An 18,376-nucleotide genomic window follows, 5' to 3' on the forward strand; every position below is an offset into this window, starting at 1 on the left:
TGCAACAGGAAACTTTAGAAACTAGTACTGTCAGTTAGATGTTGTTGTTGACTGAATTGGATGTGGGATCTTCTGCACACAAAGCATGCAGCCCCTCAATCTGCTTTGGAGGGTCTCTCAATTATATGGAACAGATTTTGAGTTAGTGGGGGCTACAGAGGAGAGGAGTGGGAAGTTCATTTGCACAAGTGGAACAGATCAGCATTGGGTACAACCCGTAAGAACACATGCACAGTCTGCTTGTTTCTCATTTCATTTCTTTAATGGCCTCCAACCTATGCTGGCACATGAGGAAGGGCAGGAAGTGGCCTTTAGACATAAGATAGTGAATTAAGAGCAGTGGAATGCTTGCAACAGGGTTCTTGTAAAATACGCAACCACTTCCCTATTTGCTGGCATAACGTGGCCTGAAATATCAGGCAGTCATTGTGAGAAAATATTTTTTATCAACAATGTTGTTGATTGTGCCAGAGACTTACTTTATACAGTGTTAATAATTGATCTATTGCAGAATTATTATCTTTGTAAGTAGCTGTAATATTGAGATTAATGTCGTGTGTGTGTGTGTGTGTGTGTGTGTGTGTGTGTATATTCTGTGCAATTCATCATTTGCTACATGTGATTGATGACAGAAGGATTCCTTGCTCTTAGTTGATTGTCCACCATTTTATAAGCAGAAAGATTATTTTGGTACTTAGTTATACACGTTGAGTGGTAGCCAATGAAGTCATACTCTGAGTTGATCCATTAAAATCAACAAACCTAAGCCCGTTTATTTCAAAAGGCCAATGTGTCCCTCCCCCCCCCCCCTTTATGTGGGAGTTACGTTCCTGCACACAAATGAAATTGTGTAATGACAGGGCGTTTTCAGAGGTGCTTCCCTGTTTGTGGAATACCCTCCCTAGTGAGGTGCATCATTTTCTGTCAGTGTTAGCTTTCAGGAGGAATTTGAAAACATTCTTGTTTACTCAGACATTTTGCAGGTGAAGAATACTGTTTCTGGCAACCCAGAGATCATTGAATGAAATAATGATTTTAATTGCAACTATTTTAGAATGATTTCCCTGTTTTAAAATCCCTTTTTAAAATTGCAGATGTATTTGCCACCCTGGGCTCCTTTGGGAGGAAGGGTGGAATGTAAATTCAATGAATCAATTAAATTTTAAAAATATTGTTGTGCTGCTTGTATTACTGAACTTTTCAGCTGTAAGTTTCTACCATCTGTTATTGTACATTGCTTGAATCAATACCAATAACTAAATGTAAAACTACATTTTTCTAAATGGTCACAGAATCTAAGGGCTGGCGAAATTGAAGTATATTGGCAACAATAAATGACAGAAAATTGTGACAAAGAACTGGTTTGTGAATAGAATTTTATTGCTAGCAAATGACCTTGATGGGGTTTTCCCCCCCTCTTGCTTCACAGGTAGATATGAAACTGCTGGGGCAAAGTTCTTGGACTCTTATCAAGCACTACTAAGGTAAGGACAAGAAGGTGAGCTTGTCCTAGAGAGGTGGATGCAGTACAAGGAGTGTATTGTGCAGTACAAAATAATCTGCCCCCTGAAGCTACCTGCAGATGCCAAGGTTTAATTTTAAAAGCTTGCAATAGAACAAGCAGAAATATAAAACTTATTTTGGTGCTTTTGCTGTGCTTTTAAAACAAGTTAGCATAGTACAAAACCTAGTAGGGCCCGAGTATTGTAGTAGTTAGTGTATTGGATTAGGACCTGGTAAGCCAAGGTTCAAATCCCCATTCAGCCATGAATCTCGCTGTGTGACCTTAGGGCAGTCACAGTCTCTCAACCTAGCCTACCTCACAGGGTTGTTGTGAAGATAAAATGGGGAGTGGAAGGACCATGAATGTCTTCTTGGAAGAAAAGTGGGGTATAAAAGTAATAATATAATAAAAGCAAGACTGTCACCAAAAATGGCATTCCCATGTCAAGTTAGTTACTCAGTTGGGCTCTAAGGTGCTACTGGAAGGAATTTTATTTTATTTTATTTTATTTTATTTTATTTTATTTTATTGCCATGTCAAGTTATCTACCTGCTGCCTGTAATGTCTTGTACAACTTATCCCATGTCTTGTTGTCATTACTTGGTATGTTTCCCTGCCACTCTCATTAGTAGGCAATTATGCGGCAGAATCACTTGATTCTGTTAGGTCATATAAGGCAAGTTGCACTAGATGTTATGGAGGAAGAAGAGGGACCTTAGCGCAGGGCTGCCATTTTCGGTAGTAGCCCCCATGTTTTTCGTAGCATGTGGTTCCATGCTTCAGATCAGTCAGCTTGTTCTCTATTTGGGTGTATGTTCATCAAAGTCCCACCGTACAAGCAAGCCAAGGTACTGTCATGGAGGCTGTGATATTTATTGAGATGCTAGTGAAGGAGCAGTCAGTTTTTTGATAGGTAGCAAAGCATCTCTTGCAGCATCTCAGAAGATATGTGACGGAAGGCCCAGATCATGAGCAGTTGCTGACAATTCAAAACTTGTGTGCAACACTTCAAAGATTATGGGAGGCATCTATTGGATCACACATCAGTGGTTTGGGACAGCAAAATGTCCTGGTTACAATCTCATCGCTTTCTATGATTTTTTTTAGGGGGTCTCAGAGTGAGAGTTTTGTTCAGTGGGACAGGCAAGCCTGTTATATGGGCTCACTTTAGCTACAGTGGTGTAGTCAATCCTGTATCTAATATAGCAGGCCTGTCCAACCGGTCGATCGTGATCTACCCGTCGATCGCGGGCCGTCCCTGGTCAATCCTTGTTGATCTCCAGAGATCGACCAAAAAACCCCAACTCAACAACTCTGATCTTGCTCCCTAAATCCTGGGGAAGACCAGCATGTAATTATGCCAGCTTTCCTTTGATCCTAGTAGGCTTGTGACTAAATTACAGCCATGCCCATCCAAAGCTCTGCCTCCCTCAATATTGCAGTACAGCCAGATACCGCTATGTGGCACTGTGGTATGGCTTCTTGGGGTGATCACATGGGGAACTGCAGTGCTCACAGTGTGGTGGAGCAGGGATTCCCACCCCCACCTGCGCTGCCAGACCGCTAGCTGTGACCTCACACATTAGTATGGTGGCCCTTAACCCTGAGACAGATTAAGTGGTTTGTTAATTTTCAGTAAAATCTTGCTCAATGCCTTGCTCTGCTGAAAGAGTAAAGGTTAAAAGTAAATACCAAGACTGTCAGGAATGTGACAGACAAGCAGCAAATATGTTGTAGGGGGAATGCTTATTGAATGTTTAAGTTAAGCATTAAGGCTGAAAAGTCACTTCTCAGCAAAATGCTTAACTCTGCATGTAACTTAGGCCCTTAGTTGATGGTAAATATCACAGGATCTGCCTTAGTTCTCCGGAAGAAATATTTGGTAGATTCCCTTTCCCACTATTTTCAAAAGATTTCATGATACAACATAAAGCAAAACCTTTTTTTATTATTCAATGTAATACAAAATAATCAAAAGAGTAATCAGTATTACAGTTAGCACAATAACAGAAGAATAAAGTGGCTTAAATGTTTATTTGCACCATTTCCTCCCTTATACAGTAAAATAAAATTCTTACTTACATTTTAGTACACTGTTGTACAATGTCAACATTTTCTACAGCAATATGTAATTTATCTGACTTCCCAATATCCTTGATTTTCTTGTAAAGTAATAAGACATTGGATTCTATCTGTATAATATTTCAGGGTATTTTTCCTTATTTTTCAATGTTGTTAACCTCAGAATGTTAGTTGTTCCCACAACTTCCTAATAAAATTTGCTTTGCTCAGTTTTGGGGTATTTTTCCATGACTTAGCCTACAGAATTCGTTCCAATGTCAAAATATACAGAACCTGCATCCAATACTGTGATGGTATACTTCATTTCACAGTCAATAGATGCACCAGATTATCTAACGGATCTTATCTGTTTTGGAGGTTAAGCTGAGAGGGATTTATAGTATGACAAGTTTTGTCACCTCCGATATGAAATTCATTTTCTAGGAATGTCTGCCATTCCCCTGGTTATTTTCCTTTCATATTTAATCTCTACAATTATTTATTACCATGGTTTTTATTATTATATTAAATGAGCAACACAATAAAGGGAATGATAAGATAGTGTGCTTACAAATTCGAGTTACTGTCCTTTCATATTCCACCTAATTTATAAATAAATATATTCCAGCATTATTAAATATAAACCATAAACCATATAAGTATAAATTTAAATGCCAATAAGTATTGTTTAAACATTGTTAAAGAAATACTACTGTTACCTACTGTAGTAACCTTTAAAGCATCCAATTACTTCTAACATAATCTGCTTTCTGTTTTATACACGTAAACAATTGATTAATTTTGCAGCCATCTCTGTTCCCTAAAATAAACTTATTTACCCTTTACATTAAATATAACATTGTTGGTCTCTAATGTCTAGTGCTGTTCTGCTTTGATTGATTTTTGTGATTATTTTTATGCTATTATATTTTTATTGATTTTTTTGGGTGATTGATCATAGAATCATAGAATCATAGAGTTGGAATAGACCACAAGGGCCATCGAGTCCAACCCCCTGCCAAGCAGGAAACACCATCAGAGCACTCCTGACATATGGTTGTCAAGCCTCTGCTTAAAGACCTCCAAAGTAGGAGACTCCACCACACTCCTTGGCAGCAAATTCCACTGTCAAACAGCTCTTACTGTCAGGAAGTTCTTCCTAATGTTTAGGTGGAATCTTCTTTCTTGTAGTTTGGATCCATTGCTCCGTGTCTGCTTCTCTGGAGCAGCAGAAAACAACCTTTCTCCCTCCTCTATATGACATCCTTTTATATATTTGAACATGGCTATCATATCACCCCTTAACCTCCTCTTCTCCAGGCTAAACATGCCCAGCTCCCTTAGCCGTTCCTCATAAGGCATCGTTTCCAGGCCTTTGACCATTTTGGTTGCCCTCCTCTGGACACGTTCCAGTTTGTCAGTGTCCCTTCTTGAACTGTGGTGCCCAGAACTGGACACAGTACTCTAGGTGAGGTCTGACCAGAGCAGAATACAGTGGCACTGTTACTTCCCCTGATTTAGATGCTATACTCCTATTGATGCAGCCCAGAATTGCATTGGCTTTATTAGCTGCCGCGTCACACTGTTGGCTCATGTCAAGTTTGTGGTCAACCAAGACTCCTAGATCCTTTTCACATGTACTGCTCTCAAGCCAGGTGTCCCCCATGTTGTATTTGTGCCTCTCATTTTTTTTGCCCAAGTGCAATACTTTACATTTCTCCCTCTTAAAGTTCATCTTGTTTGTTTTGGCCCAGTTCTCTAATCTGTCAAGGTCATTTTGAAGTGTGATCCTGTCCTCTGGGGTGTTAGCCACCCCTCCCAGTTTGGTGTCATCTGCAAATTTGATCAGGATGCCCTTGAGTCCATCATCCAAGTCGTTGATAAAGATGTTGAATAAGACCGGGCCCAAGACAGAACCCTGTGGCACCCCACTAGTCACTCTTCTCCAGGATGAAGAGGAACCATTGATGAGCACCCTTTGGGTTCGGTCAGTCAGCCAGTTACAAATCCACTGAGTGGTAGCATAGTCAAGACCGCATTTTACCAGCTTCTTTACAAGAATATCATGGGGGCTCCTTGTCGAATGCCTTGCTGAAATCAAGGTAGGCTACATCCACTGCATTCCCTTCATCTACCAGGCTTGTAATTCTGTCAAAAAACGAGATCAGGTTAGTCTGACATGACTTATTTTTCAGAAATCCATGCTGACTGTTGGTGATCACAGCATTCCTTTCTAGGTGCTCACAGACTGTTTGCTTAATGATCTGCTCCAGAATCTTCCCTGGTATTGATGTCAGACTGACTGGGAGATAATTATTTGGGTCCTCTCTTTTCCCCTTTTTGAAAATAGGGACAACATTTGCCCTCCTCCAGTCTGCCGGGACTTCGCCTGTTCTCCAGGAATTCTCAAAGATGACTGCCAGTGGTTCTGAGATCACATCTGCCAGTTCTTTTAATACTCTTGGATGCAGTTCATCTGGCCCTGGAGACTTGAATACATCTAAACTAGCCAAGTATTCTTGTACTATCTCCTTAGTTATTCTGGGCTGTGTTTCCTCTGCTGAATCATTTGCTCCAAATTCTTCAAGTTGGGCATTGTTTTCTTTATCGAAGAAGACTGATCTCATTGAAATGGTGGTTGATGGGTTTTAAAATGGAGTATAGGCGATATAGCGAATACAGTATGTCAGAAATGAACTTACATCTTTATGGTAAAATTCTGTTCTCCTTAAATTCTCAGTAACATATCGGTGGTTCCTCCAACTCCCCCTCCATTTGCTGAATCCACAAGTGAACATAATACAGTGGTAATGTATACTTCTATCTTTCAATTCAATGTGGCACCACATCTTTTAGCACAATTATTCCCTTTTAGCACATTTTCTTTTAATTTTTGTTTTCCTGACAGACTTGTGCCATTGAGTGCATTTTATGTTTTTCAGAGTGCAGTCCTAGCAGTAAGCGCCACTGAATTCGTTTCTTAGTTTTCTAGATAAATATGAATGTTTTTGAAATAGGGATGATTGAAGAAGGTTGACTCGGTCCTATTGTACACCAGCGGCAAGGAGCAGAAGACTGACTGAATGGCTGTTAAGGCTGCAATCCTATGTTGTCTCACTTGGACGTAAACACCATTGAATTCAGTGGGACTTGTTTTTTAATGGGCACATATAGGATTGCAATACAGATTACTTTTGTTTCTTTATAAGCCACCAGGATGCATCTTGCACCAAATTGCATACCTTTCGGCAAGTGGTAAAGATATACTTCTTTACCCTTGTTTTCTCCCTCCTGCTATATTGTTGTTTTTGCCATTCAGGGGATTATGTCAATTTTTGTGGCCCTTTAACTTACTGATTTTAACGAAAGCTGTATATTGTTTTAAAATGTGGTATCTTATGTAATTTGCCATGGGACCATTCAGTGAAGGGCAGGCTATATGTACAAATAAGTAAATATATCAATAAATTACTGCCCCAGCAATCAGAGTAGAAGTTCAATCAGTGTCAAATAATCTCTCTGCAGGGTTTCCCATACTGAATCTTGGACCTTCTGTGTGCAAAGCAGATGATCTACCACAGAGCTGCAGCTCTTCACCTAAATATGTTCCATTTGATAAGCTACTTGCTTTTATTTGTAACATCATTACAGCATATTTGTGCTGTGGTAGATGCAAAAGGATTGAACTGACCTGTGTGTCCTTTTTGCAAACACAGACAGCTCAAGTCATGCCAAAACATTTCCCTTAATTGCTTAGCTACAGATATGATAGCTCTGTTTGCACACATGCACTTTTTTTTTTGGTAGGCTTCTAAGAGCATGTGACTTGAGAAGCCTTGAAAACACAACTCCTTCTTTTATCACTTTTATCTTTTTATTTTCACCCTGTATTGCAGGAACTTGACCAGACTAAAAGTTTCCACAGGTCTATGGAAAATCTGTTTCTGACATTTACATCACATATAAAAAGTAAGTGTTCTTAAGGACTTTGCTATTCTAAAGCAAGCAGTAAAATGTTTCAGCTTGAGAGGATGGGTCAGGCCATTTAATGGAAAGCAGAGGGGAGAATTCAACCTCTTCTAAGTAGAGGAGTTGGTGGTTTTTTCTCCAAGGTACACGAAGGGAAGCAGCTCCCCATGTCAAACTTTTGAAAATAACAGGCACACTTGCTTCTGATTCCAGTACTACTTTTTAGTCTTACATTGTGATCCTCCCACATTGTGTTTGGAACATGCTGGCTAATTTTTAATTGCTTAAGGTGCAGCTTGTTTATTTATGCCCTGAAGTATTCATTCAGCACCTTAATTTTAGTGAAAATAACAATGAGGTTTTCAAAAGTTGAAAACTGTTCCAGGGAACATTATTTGGTAACAGCATGGATGCCAGTCAATTGCTACTGTATATAGCCAGCTTCTGCTGCAAGGTGGCAAAAGTGATTTACTTGAGTTCAGTCCTCAAGAATAGATTGCACATCTGACCCAAATACTCAGTTGATTTCAACTTCACTAGTAGAGCTAGTGAAGTGGTAAGCCTGTACCTTAACTGTACGACATAATGTTGCAAGTTGGAGGCTGACATGATTGAATTCCTCTCCATAATCGGACACCCCCCCATGTATGCAGAAAGCTAAATACTGGAGAAATGGGTTCTTTCCTAGATTTCTTCCTTGCTATTAACATGATGGCTGCATGAAATTTCCAGATTCAAAGGAACTATAGCTTGGAATACCAGCTTCTGGGGAGCAACAACCAGAAAGAACTGTTGTTCTTAAACCCTGCATGTGAACTTACAAGAGGCATGTGGCCAGCAGGATACTTTATTAGATGGGCCTGTGATTTGATCCAGCAGAGTTCTTTTGGTCCTGAAATAACATTTTTCTATGTATGTATGTGTACGCCCCCCAACACACACTGGAGGAGCATTCAATCACGATGTGAGAACTGGGCCTTAGTTGTGCCTAGTTACTGTTAGATTGCATACCAAGGCCACCACGGTTTTGGCTTAGTTTTAACAGTTTGAAAGCATACCAGCGCAAGTAGATAAATAGGAACAGCTGTGTCAGGAAGGTAAACAGTGTTTCCGTGCACTCTGGCTTCTGTCATGGTGTCCCGTTGTGCCAGAAGCGGTTTAGTCATGCTGGCCACATGACCTGGAAAAGCTGTCGGCAGACAAACACTGGCTCCCTTGCCCTGAAAGCGGAGATGAGTGCCACACCCCATAGTCAAATTTGACTGGACTTTACAGTTTACCTTTACCTTACATTGCCTTTTGTACCTGGAGAGCTTTGTCCCACTTCATTTTCAGAAAAAATAAATAAATAGATAAATAGCCTTGTGCATACTCAGGAATAGGTGTGCAGGTACGCTTTGCATAAACCAAGAGGACCAGCTAGAACTTGGCCAACCCTTTCTGTGGCTGCATCTCTTACATGATAATGAAAAATTGATAATGGAGGACAAGCTGTTTTTCTTAGTGTGGGGTTTTGGAGTTTATTTTTTATTTATTGGTCAAGTAATCCAAGATAAACTTCTGGGGAACCCCAGGCTCTGTGGAACACTGGTTGAAAACCACTATGCAATGTGACCAGTGCTTTTTTTTCTGGGGGGACACAGGGGTACGCATACCCCTAAACATTTTGTGAATCTAGGTTTGGCCTCATTGAGGGGCAGTATTTCAATATGAGTAGGAAAATGAGAGTACCCCTAAACATTTTTTTTAGAAAAACACTGAATGTGACCCATATGTATAACTACCCTATGTGTAACTTGAAAACTTACAGTAGGTACTACTGCAGTGTAATGGCAGTTAGCATTATTCCTGTTTTCAGTACTCCAGACTTGTTGTGCATCAGAGTTGTCAGTAACAGAGAACCCCTTTCTTGAAGCACTGTGTTCCACTGAAATGGAACTAACTTCTAGCTGTGTTGTGTTCAAAGCTGAGGTGACCTAATGTGATGTGTTCCAGCCAGTTTCTTCAAATGTAAATTCCAATGCTGTCCTGTAAATTAAGATTGCATATATGCCTCTCTAAGGCTGCATACATCCTGTATCTTAGCACATTCAAAGCCCATTTTTCTTCTCAAAGAATTCTGAACACTGCAGACTCACAGAATTACAATTCCTATCAACCTTTAACAAACTACAGCGTCCAAAATTCTTTGAGGGGGGAAATGTGCCTTGAATGTGCTTGAAAGGTATAGCGCATACACAGCCTAAGAGCATGTCTGGAACAAGATTTCCCCTCCCTGCAATTGACATTTTTATTCATTGTTATAACAAATACAGGAGCTGGCTGTAGAAAACAGATTGTTGGACATTATACACTTTCTGCTCTTACACTCATTGGTTCAGTTCTGTAATCAATTCTGCATTTTGTACTTCAGTATGTTTAAGCTCTTTTCCAGTATCACCCATGTTGGAAATGTCAACAGAGCATCAAACAATATCTGACCCTGTGTTTTTGTGGAGAAGCTCTAAGCAGAAGCTTTTATATGCTGCTCCACCAGCAGCTGCCCCTCAGCTTCAGCCCACCTTATGGGCATAGACAGTGAATAATAACTAAACAGACATGTTGCACTTCCTACAGGAGATGATCAGATTTGGTTTAACTGTTTGTGTGTCTCATGGGCCATTTACTGCAAGCAATGGGTAAACAAATATTGATTGTTATAAAGGGTAATGATGGAAAGGTTTCATAAGTCAGACATGACTCAGAATTTCCTTTCTTTTGTGGACTTAAAAGCGCTCAAGGCCCTGTCTTCTGGTATCAAAATGACATGCAGTCTCTGAGATTCTTTCTGACAAGGACAGTATTACATACAATGAAATAATGTTACTCACCAATATGGGTCTAATCCTAGGGGAAATATGGGTATTGTACATTCCCAGTTTATGGCAATACTTTGATTTCTTTATTAGTAGGTTTTTATCAGGTCTTGAAAAGTTGACCCTCCCTTCACACCTCCATTTTGTGTGTGCATTGTATCATAAATATAAGCCATGCTTTCAGTTATGAATCTAATGTTATCTTTTGCATAGTACAAAGTAGTGTACAAGACAATAGATGAGCTTCATAAACAAAATGAGTATGTTTGATTTTTTTTATCTTTTAAATTCTCCTTTTATTAATTCTAGAAATATCAAAGTCCCAGAATGATATGACAGCCGAGAAAGGGTTGCTAACAACAGATTATGGGCAAGCTATGGATCCAAAGAAGGAGAGGAGAAGCCTGTCTGACACTGCCATTGATATTTCATCCAGGGTATTCAGTTGGATATACATTCAGTATATTTTAAAGGACTGTTTACAAGCAAATATACACACAGGGCTTAGCTTTCTGCACTTGAAAGTAAACGCCAAATTCTGCTCCCGGAAAACACAAAAGATTCTTTGAATGGAATAAAATACACATAGTTTCTCCTTTCTTGATTGTGATGATTTTCTGTTCTTAGTTCCATAAGTACATTTTTTGTATAATCGGGAATTATGTGTTTTACTTCCCCTCCCACCGATCTCCCCAAGGCTTCTGAATGTGAATAAGAAGAAATGTCTGTGTGAACTGCAAGTTGCCCTATGAACTCTAATGGAGGGGTAACCATAGTTGTAAAGGAATATCCTTGCAAATCTGTGTTCCTCCATTCAAGCGTATGGGGAAATCCTTTCAAATGGGAGAATACACTGCATGAGTGCATGTCTTGTACCTGCTGCAATTTACTGGAGTGGGCAGCTATTTTCAGAGAACAGTTAATTGAGGAAAGTAATAAAAACTCATTAGTACATCTCTCTACAGGTAAATGATGCCCCAAGTCTTCAACGGCTCGTAAGTGGAGATCAAGGTGTCAATGGAGTTGCTGCCAAAAGGAAATCCAGTGAAGAACTAATTCCATCCAATGCCATAAGTGACCTATTTTCTTCAGGAAAACTAAGTGTAAGTAGTGATCCTGTTTTCATCCTATGTTCACAATGGAAGGAAATACGCAAACAGTTTAAGGGAAAACTAACTCTTAACCAAAAACTCTGTGACCAGAAAACTCAGTTAAGGGGGGAAATTATAGAAAAATAATTTAAGAAAGTTATAGATATTACACACACACACACACACACACACACACACACACACACACACACATTTCTTCTTTAACTCAGTTTTTTTTGTCACTGTTCGATTGTAGAAGCTTAGCAATTCACTGCTTGTAATCTAACAGTGGAAAATTCACAGAGGAATGCAGTGATGTTCTATATTGGACAACATATTGCTTATCTTTTGGGAATTCCAGAAACATGAGGAACCTTATGATAAAGATGGCAGATGGGTGGGGTTCAAATATATTAACAATAACAATAATAATAGTTGTTGTTATTAAAGAAATGAAGATGGTTGTAATATTTCAAGGCTCTTACAATATCATGCACCGCCGTTAAGCCTATAGAGCAAGTGATTATGTCTTTTTACATTGTATTAATTCATTTTCTTCATTACAGGGTAGTTTATTCAGCATTAACAGCACTTGCACTGAGGCTGGCAACTTTGAGCAAGCTGATGTCAGCGGTGAGATAGAAGTTGCCATCAGATATCTCTTCAAATCTGGCATTTTAGAGGTATATATCAGAGCCTGCAAGAACTTGGCTTATGGAGAGGAGAAAAAGAAAAAATGCAATCCGTAAGTTTGTCTAGGCTTATCTTTCCAACGCCTATGGCATGAAATTCTGATACAAGTAAAGTTGGGGCTTGAAGCTTTGACTCCTGTAAATATCCCTCCCTCCTTCTTTAGCGTGGTTTTCAGTTTTCATATACAGTGGTACCTCGCAAGACGAATGCCTCGCAAGACGAAAAACTCACAAGACGAAAGATTTTTTTGTTTTTTGAGTTGCTTCACAAGACGAATTTCCCTATGGGCTTGCTTCGCAAGACGAAAACGTCTTGCAAGTTTGTTTCCTTTTAGTTAAAACCGTTAATACCCAGGAAACCGTGCTACACAAGACGAAAAATTCGCAAGACGAAAAGCCTCGCAGAACGAATTAATTTTGTCTTGCGAGGCACCACTGTAAATGACTACCAAAAACATGAGGTGGGATGACTGATAATTAAAGACTGTATCAAGGACAAGAGGCAAAGTGGGTCATGTTTCAACCAATAATATTTATGTTGGATGTTCAAACTTAAAAATTGCGTTGGACAATGGAACCAGCCTGGGGAAATTGTTTGGTATAGACTTTTGTTGCTGTGTTGTGGCCATCTGTAAATTAAAAGAAAATAGGTAGATTATTTATATAGTTTACATAAAAGGGACCCCATCTCGCTTTTTTGGCCGAGGGAGCCGTCTTACAGCTTCCGGGTCATTTGGCCAGCATGACTAAGCCGCTTCTGGCGAACCAGAGCAGCGCACGGAAATGCCGTTTACCTTCCTTCCGGATCTGTACCTATTTATCTACTTGCACTTTGACGTACTTTAGAACTGCTAGGTTGGCAGGAGCAGGGACGGAGCAACGGGAGCTCACCCCGTCACAGGGATTCGAGCTGCTGACCTTCTGATCTGCAAGCCCTAGGTTTAGACCACAGTGCCACCCGCGTCCCTCATAGTTTACATACATACATACATACATCAAGCAAAAGGGAAAAACAACTATTTCCCCTGCTGTTCAGAAACCAGAGAGGTTATAGATCAATGCAGATATTTTAGTCACTTCTAGGTATGCTTGGATGTAGCTGCAGAAGTTTATTTCACTGCAAACTCTTACTGACCATCAGGGGGCTATAGGCTGTTGTGATGATTTTAAGAAGTGAAACTGTAGCAATTACTTCCAGGAAATTGGATTTTTATCAGGTAGAGTCTTGCCTGGACAAGTATCTTTGTGAGGATTGTTTAAGCCCAGAGAGCTTGAAAGCCCAGCCACAGACATTTTTACTTGGGCATAAGTTCCACTGAGTTCCATATACCGTATTTTTTGCACCATAACACTCACTTTTTTCCTCCTAAAAAGTAAGGGGAAATGTCTGTGCGTGTTATGGAGGGAATGCCTACGGGTGGCATGCCTACGGATTTTCCTCCTCTAAAAACTACGTGTGTGTTATGGTCGGGTGCGTGTTATAGAGCGAAAAATACGGTAGTTTACTCCGGAATAAGTGCTTAAGATTCTGACTTTAATTGCAGGGCTGTAGTCATGTTGAACCTCAAGAGCCCTTTCTACTCTTTGACTATGCTGAAGCTAGGATTAAAGCAGGATGTTTCGCTTTTTAAGAAGCATGTGTGTAATGAGTAGCACTTGAGCTTCATGTTAAGTCATCCTTTGAGCAGAATGGGAAAAGCATTCTGGAATTTCAAAACTGTCCTAACACTTTCCCAGGGTTTGGTGCTGAATCTGTTGCATTGCCAGGTGATCAAACTGGAGCCCTTCCAAATGGACTTGGTCTTCATACATACCTACAGGCCATCAAGATGATCATAATGCAAGTGTGGATGGCCCTGAATAGGAGAAACAGAAACAAAAGGAAGTTAAATAAAATAACAACAGATTCAGAAATTGACTTTGCATTGCTGAGGGGGAAATCTTTTTTTAAAAAAAACAAATCTGTAAGGGAGGGGGCAGGCTTAATAAAAGGTTTGTATGATAGTGCCGGGTTGAGTAATAGTGGGGAGTTCTGCACCTGCACACTTAAAAAAAAAGAAACTCAGAGCTCCTCCAGATCAGTGGTTTCTGGTGTGTGAATATATTCTGCAACATGGCACTGATGCAAGAAGATGTGCATTAGTGGTGACTTTATACTGGACTTTCCACACTTCATTCTGCTTTATTAAGAATAAGAATAAGAGAATAAGAATATCTTTATTGTCATTATTAGTTAGAATCATAGAGTTATAGAGTTGGAAGGGACCACAAAGGTCATCTAGTTTCAACCCTTTACAATGCAGGAATCTTTTGCCCAATGTTGGGGTTGAACACACAACCCTGAGATTAAGAGTCTCCTGCTGTACTGACTGAGTGTGATCCTGGGTGTGCATTAGCCCTCTTACACTGTAGCTCAATGAAAGCAGGACAAAATAACAACAACTTTGGGTTATTTTGTGGTATGAAAAGTTACAGGATTTCAGCAGGAAATCATGGGGTGTACAAGACTGGAAATGGAGCAGTATGTCTGCCCCAAAACGTTTGGCAGCATAAGCAGTATTAAAAGTAGGTTTGCATATAACTGCTCCAATAGTATTATAGGCACAAATTATCATGGATGCACAAGAATTCCCTCAGTGGTCGCTGGGCGTAGTCTTCTATTCTTCCTCAGGTGCAAAAGACTACATTTTGAAGGCTCAGAAAATGTAATATTTATGGAACAGCTAGCTTGAGGGAATATATATTGATGTGTGCAGCTAACAATAAACTGATAATGTAGAAAGTCCTAGAATGATGCAAGGAAAACATATATCAGTAAATGCTACAGAGATTAAGTAGTAGGAAGCACGTGGTTTCATTTCCTCTCCCTCTCTTTCTTCGGCTCTTAACTGCTGTTTCCATCTCTGATTGCAAGGTACATCAAGACTCGCTTGCTGCCTGATAAATCTTCTCAGAGTAAACGGAAGACCTGTGTGAAAAAGAACACATTGGATCCAACCTTCCAAGAAACATTAAAGGTACACTAAGCAACATTTATAATCCAGATTTCTACGTTCCCCACTCTCACCCTCGCTCTTTTGCACAGCTAAACTCCTGCTTTTAGTGGATCTAGAAGCAGAGCTTCCTGCGAAGGAGAGATCAATGGTGCTTAACTAAAAGATGAAACCACATATAAAATTGATAGCAATCACCCAGTTAAAGCATTTAAACAGTTCAGCAGTAGGTTGAAATAAACATTTGGCCCACAGTACTCACCTGAATGCCTTTGTGAAGAGATTGTGAATCATATCTCCAAAAGAAATTCCATTACTGAGGCATTGCCATGGAGAAGATCCTATCCTATAGCTCTATACATGGGGCTGTGCCCATCAATGGGGCCATGAGAAGGGCCTTCCCTATATCTGGCCAAATAGGCAGATATAGGAGGAGGCTATCCTTTAAGTGTTTGGGACCTAAGTCAATATATGCTATCGTTAGTAACTTGAATTGAACCCAGTAGTGAATAGGCAACCAGCACAACTTCTGAAGGATAGGTGTAATATGATTTTGGCTGTTCATACCACAGAGTAGCCTAGTGGCAGCATTCTGCACTAGCTGCAGCTTCTGGACAATCTTCAGAGATTGCACCATGTAAAACACATTGTTGTTGTTTAGTCGTTTAGTCGTGTCCGACTCTTCATGACCCCATGGACCAGAGCACGCTAGGCACTTCTGTCTTCCACTGCCTCCCGCAGTTTGGTCAGACTCATGTTTGTAGCTTCGAGAACACTGTCCAACCATCTCGTCCTCTGTCGTCCCCTTCTCCTTATGCCCTCAATCTTTCCCAACATCAGGGTCTTTTCCAGGGAGTCTTCTCTTCTCATGAGGTGGCCAAAGTATTGGAGCCTCAGCTTCACAATCTGTCCTTCCAGTGAGCACTCAGGGCTAATTTCCTTCAGAATGGATGCGTTTGATCTTCTTGCAGTCCATGGGACTCTCAAGAGTCTCCTCCAGTACCATAATTCAAAAGCATCAATTCTATGGCAATCAGTCTTCTTTATGGTCCAGCTCTCACTTCCATACATCACTACTGGGAAAACCATGGCTTTAACTATACGGACCTTTGTTGGCAAGGTGATGTCTCTGCTTTTTAAGATGCTGTCTAGGTTTGCCATCGCCTTTCTCCCAAGGAGCAGGCGTCTTTTAATTTCGTGACTGCTGTCACCATCTGCAGTGATCATGGAGCCCAAGAAAGTAAAATCTCTCACTGCCTCCGTTTCTTCCCCTTCTATTTGCCAGGAGGTGATGGGTCCAGTGGCCATGATCTTCGTTTTTTTGATGTTGAGCTTCAGACCATATTTTGCGCTTTCCTCTTTCATCCTCATTAAAAGTTAAATAAGCAGGGAGACAATATACAGCCTTGCCGTACTCCTTTCCCAATTTTGAACCAGTCAGTTGTTCCATATCCAGTTCTAACTGTAGCTTCTTGTCCCACATAGAGATTTCTCAGGAGACAGATGAGGTGATCAGGCACTCCCATTTCTTTAAGAACTTGCCATAGTTTGCTGTGGTCGACACAGTCAAAGGCTTTTGCATAGTCAATGAAGCAGAAGTAGATGTCTTTCTGGAACTCTCTAGCTTTCTCCATAATCCAGCGCATGTTTGCAATTTGGTCTCTGGTCCTCTGCCTCTTCTAAATCCAGTTTGCACTTCTGGGAGTTCTCGGTCCACATACTGCTTGAGCCTTCCTTGTGGAATTTTAAGCATAACCTTGCTAGCGTGTGAAATGAGTGCAATTGTGCGGTAGTTGGAGCATTCTTTGGCACTGCCTTTCTTTGGGATTGGGATGTAGACTGATCTTCTCCAATCCTCTGGCCACTGCTGAGTTTTCCAAACTTGCTGGCATATTGAGTGTAGCACCTTAACAGCATCATCTTTTAAAATTTTAAATAGTTCAGCTGGAATACCATCACTTCCACTGGCCTTGTTATTAGCAGTGCTTTCTAAGGTAGGGCCCATTTGACTTCACTCTCCAGGATGTCTGGCTCAAGGTCAGCAACCACACTACGTGGGGTGTAGAAGTCATCCATTTCTTTCTGGTATAATTCTACTGTGTATTCTTGCCACCTCTTCTTGATGTCTTCTGCTTCTGTTAGGTCCTTACCACTTTTGTCCTTTAAAACACATTGCAGAAAGTAAAACACATTGCCGAAGTCTAACCTAGCAGTCACTAGAACATGGGCCATTGTGTGGCTAAGCTATCTTGACCCAGGAAGGGGCACTGCTGGTGAACTGGCCAGAGTTGGCAATAGGCACTACTAGCCATGGAAGCCAGTTGGGTCTCAAGTGACAAAGCTGGATTAAGAAGTACCCCCAAGTTATGGACCTGCTTCTCCAGAAGGAGTTTAACCACATCCTGACAGGTTTATTCCCCAGTTTCCCACCAAGAGTGCCTCCATCTTGTTTGGATTCATCTTCAGTTTATTGGCCTTCATCCAGCTCATTAGTACCTCCAGATACCAGCACAGTACTTGCACAGATTCACTGCATAACTTGGATTGATTGAGCTTGGGTATCATCAGTATACTGATATATTTCCAGTATATCAGAATCAGCCTGGCCTTTAAATAGCTCTATTAAAATAGCTGCCTGTCTTCTGAATTATGATGTGGCCAAAGCTATATAGACTGCACTTGAAAAAATCCTAACCAAAATAAGGTTGTGTATTGTTCAAAGGACAACTATTTGCTTTTAAGAGCCTGAGCAAATGTCTCTTCTTTCAAAGGTTAAAGGAAGTGAATCATGATTTGGATGGAATATTTATGAAGTTGAAAGGAATTAAAATCTATTGTGCCAGCTTCCTCTTTTCACAATGAATGTCTCAAACATTGCTGTTTGGACTTGCTAACATTAAAAAAAAATCCAACAGTTACATTAAAAGGCATTATGAAAAGTCAGTACCACTAGCTGCTGCCGTGATGCATCAGTGCAGTGTTTCAGGATACTCATCCTTATATCATAGAGGGAGGGAATTGTACTTGATTTCTGAACTTTCAGAAGATATTTGCATGCTTTGATGCTGATTAAGTACACAGGCAGATTTCTTTTAAAACATTAACTGACTCACTAGGTGAGTAGACCACAATGGGTTGATCATACCTGGAGCACAGCACTCATTTATCTTTAATAGCTGTACAGAAGAGGGAATTCCTTTGTAATTCTGGC

The 18,376-nt window shown here is 40.4% G+C and overlaps 1 protein-coding gene across 12 annotated transcripts in view; it reads left to right on the forward strand.

Moving 5' to 3' along the window:
• Positions 1-18,376, forward strand: part of SYTL3 (synaptotagmin like 3) — a 37,697-nt gene that overhangs the window by 9,770 nt on the left and 9,551 nt on the right. For all 12 annotated transcript variants that reach the window (XM_083496487.1, XM_083496485.1, XM_083496488.1 and 9 more), the window contains 7 exons: positions 1,430-1,484; positions 6,306-6,372; positions 7,462-7,534; positions 10,699-10,826; positions 11,355-11,492; positions 12,047-12,225; positions 15,087-15,189. In XM_083496487.1, the coding sequence (XP_083352613.1) occupies positions 1,430-1,484; positions 6,306-6,372; positions 7,462-7,534; positions 10,699-10,826; positions 11,355-11,492; positions 12,047-12,225; positions 15,087-15,189 (743 nt within the window). The remainder of the gene's footprint in view (positions 1-1,429; positions 1,485-6,305; positions 6,373-7,461; positions 7,535-10,698; positions 10,827-11,354; positions 11,493-12,046; positions 12,226-15,086; positions 15,190-18,376) is intronic.

The sequence above is a fragment of the Podarcis liolepis genome (genome assembly GCF_965112155.1).
Source record: "Podarcis liolepis genome assembly, chromosome: 3".
Lineage (NCBI taxonomy): Eukaryota > Metazoa > Chordata > Lepidosauria > Squamata > Lacertidae > Podarcis > Podarcis liolepis.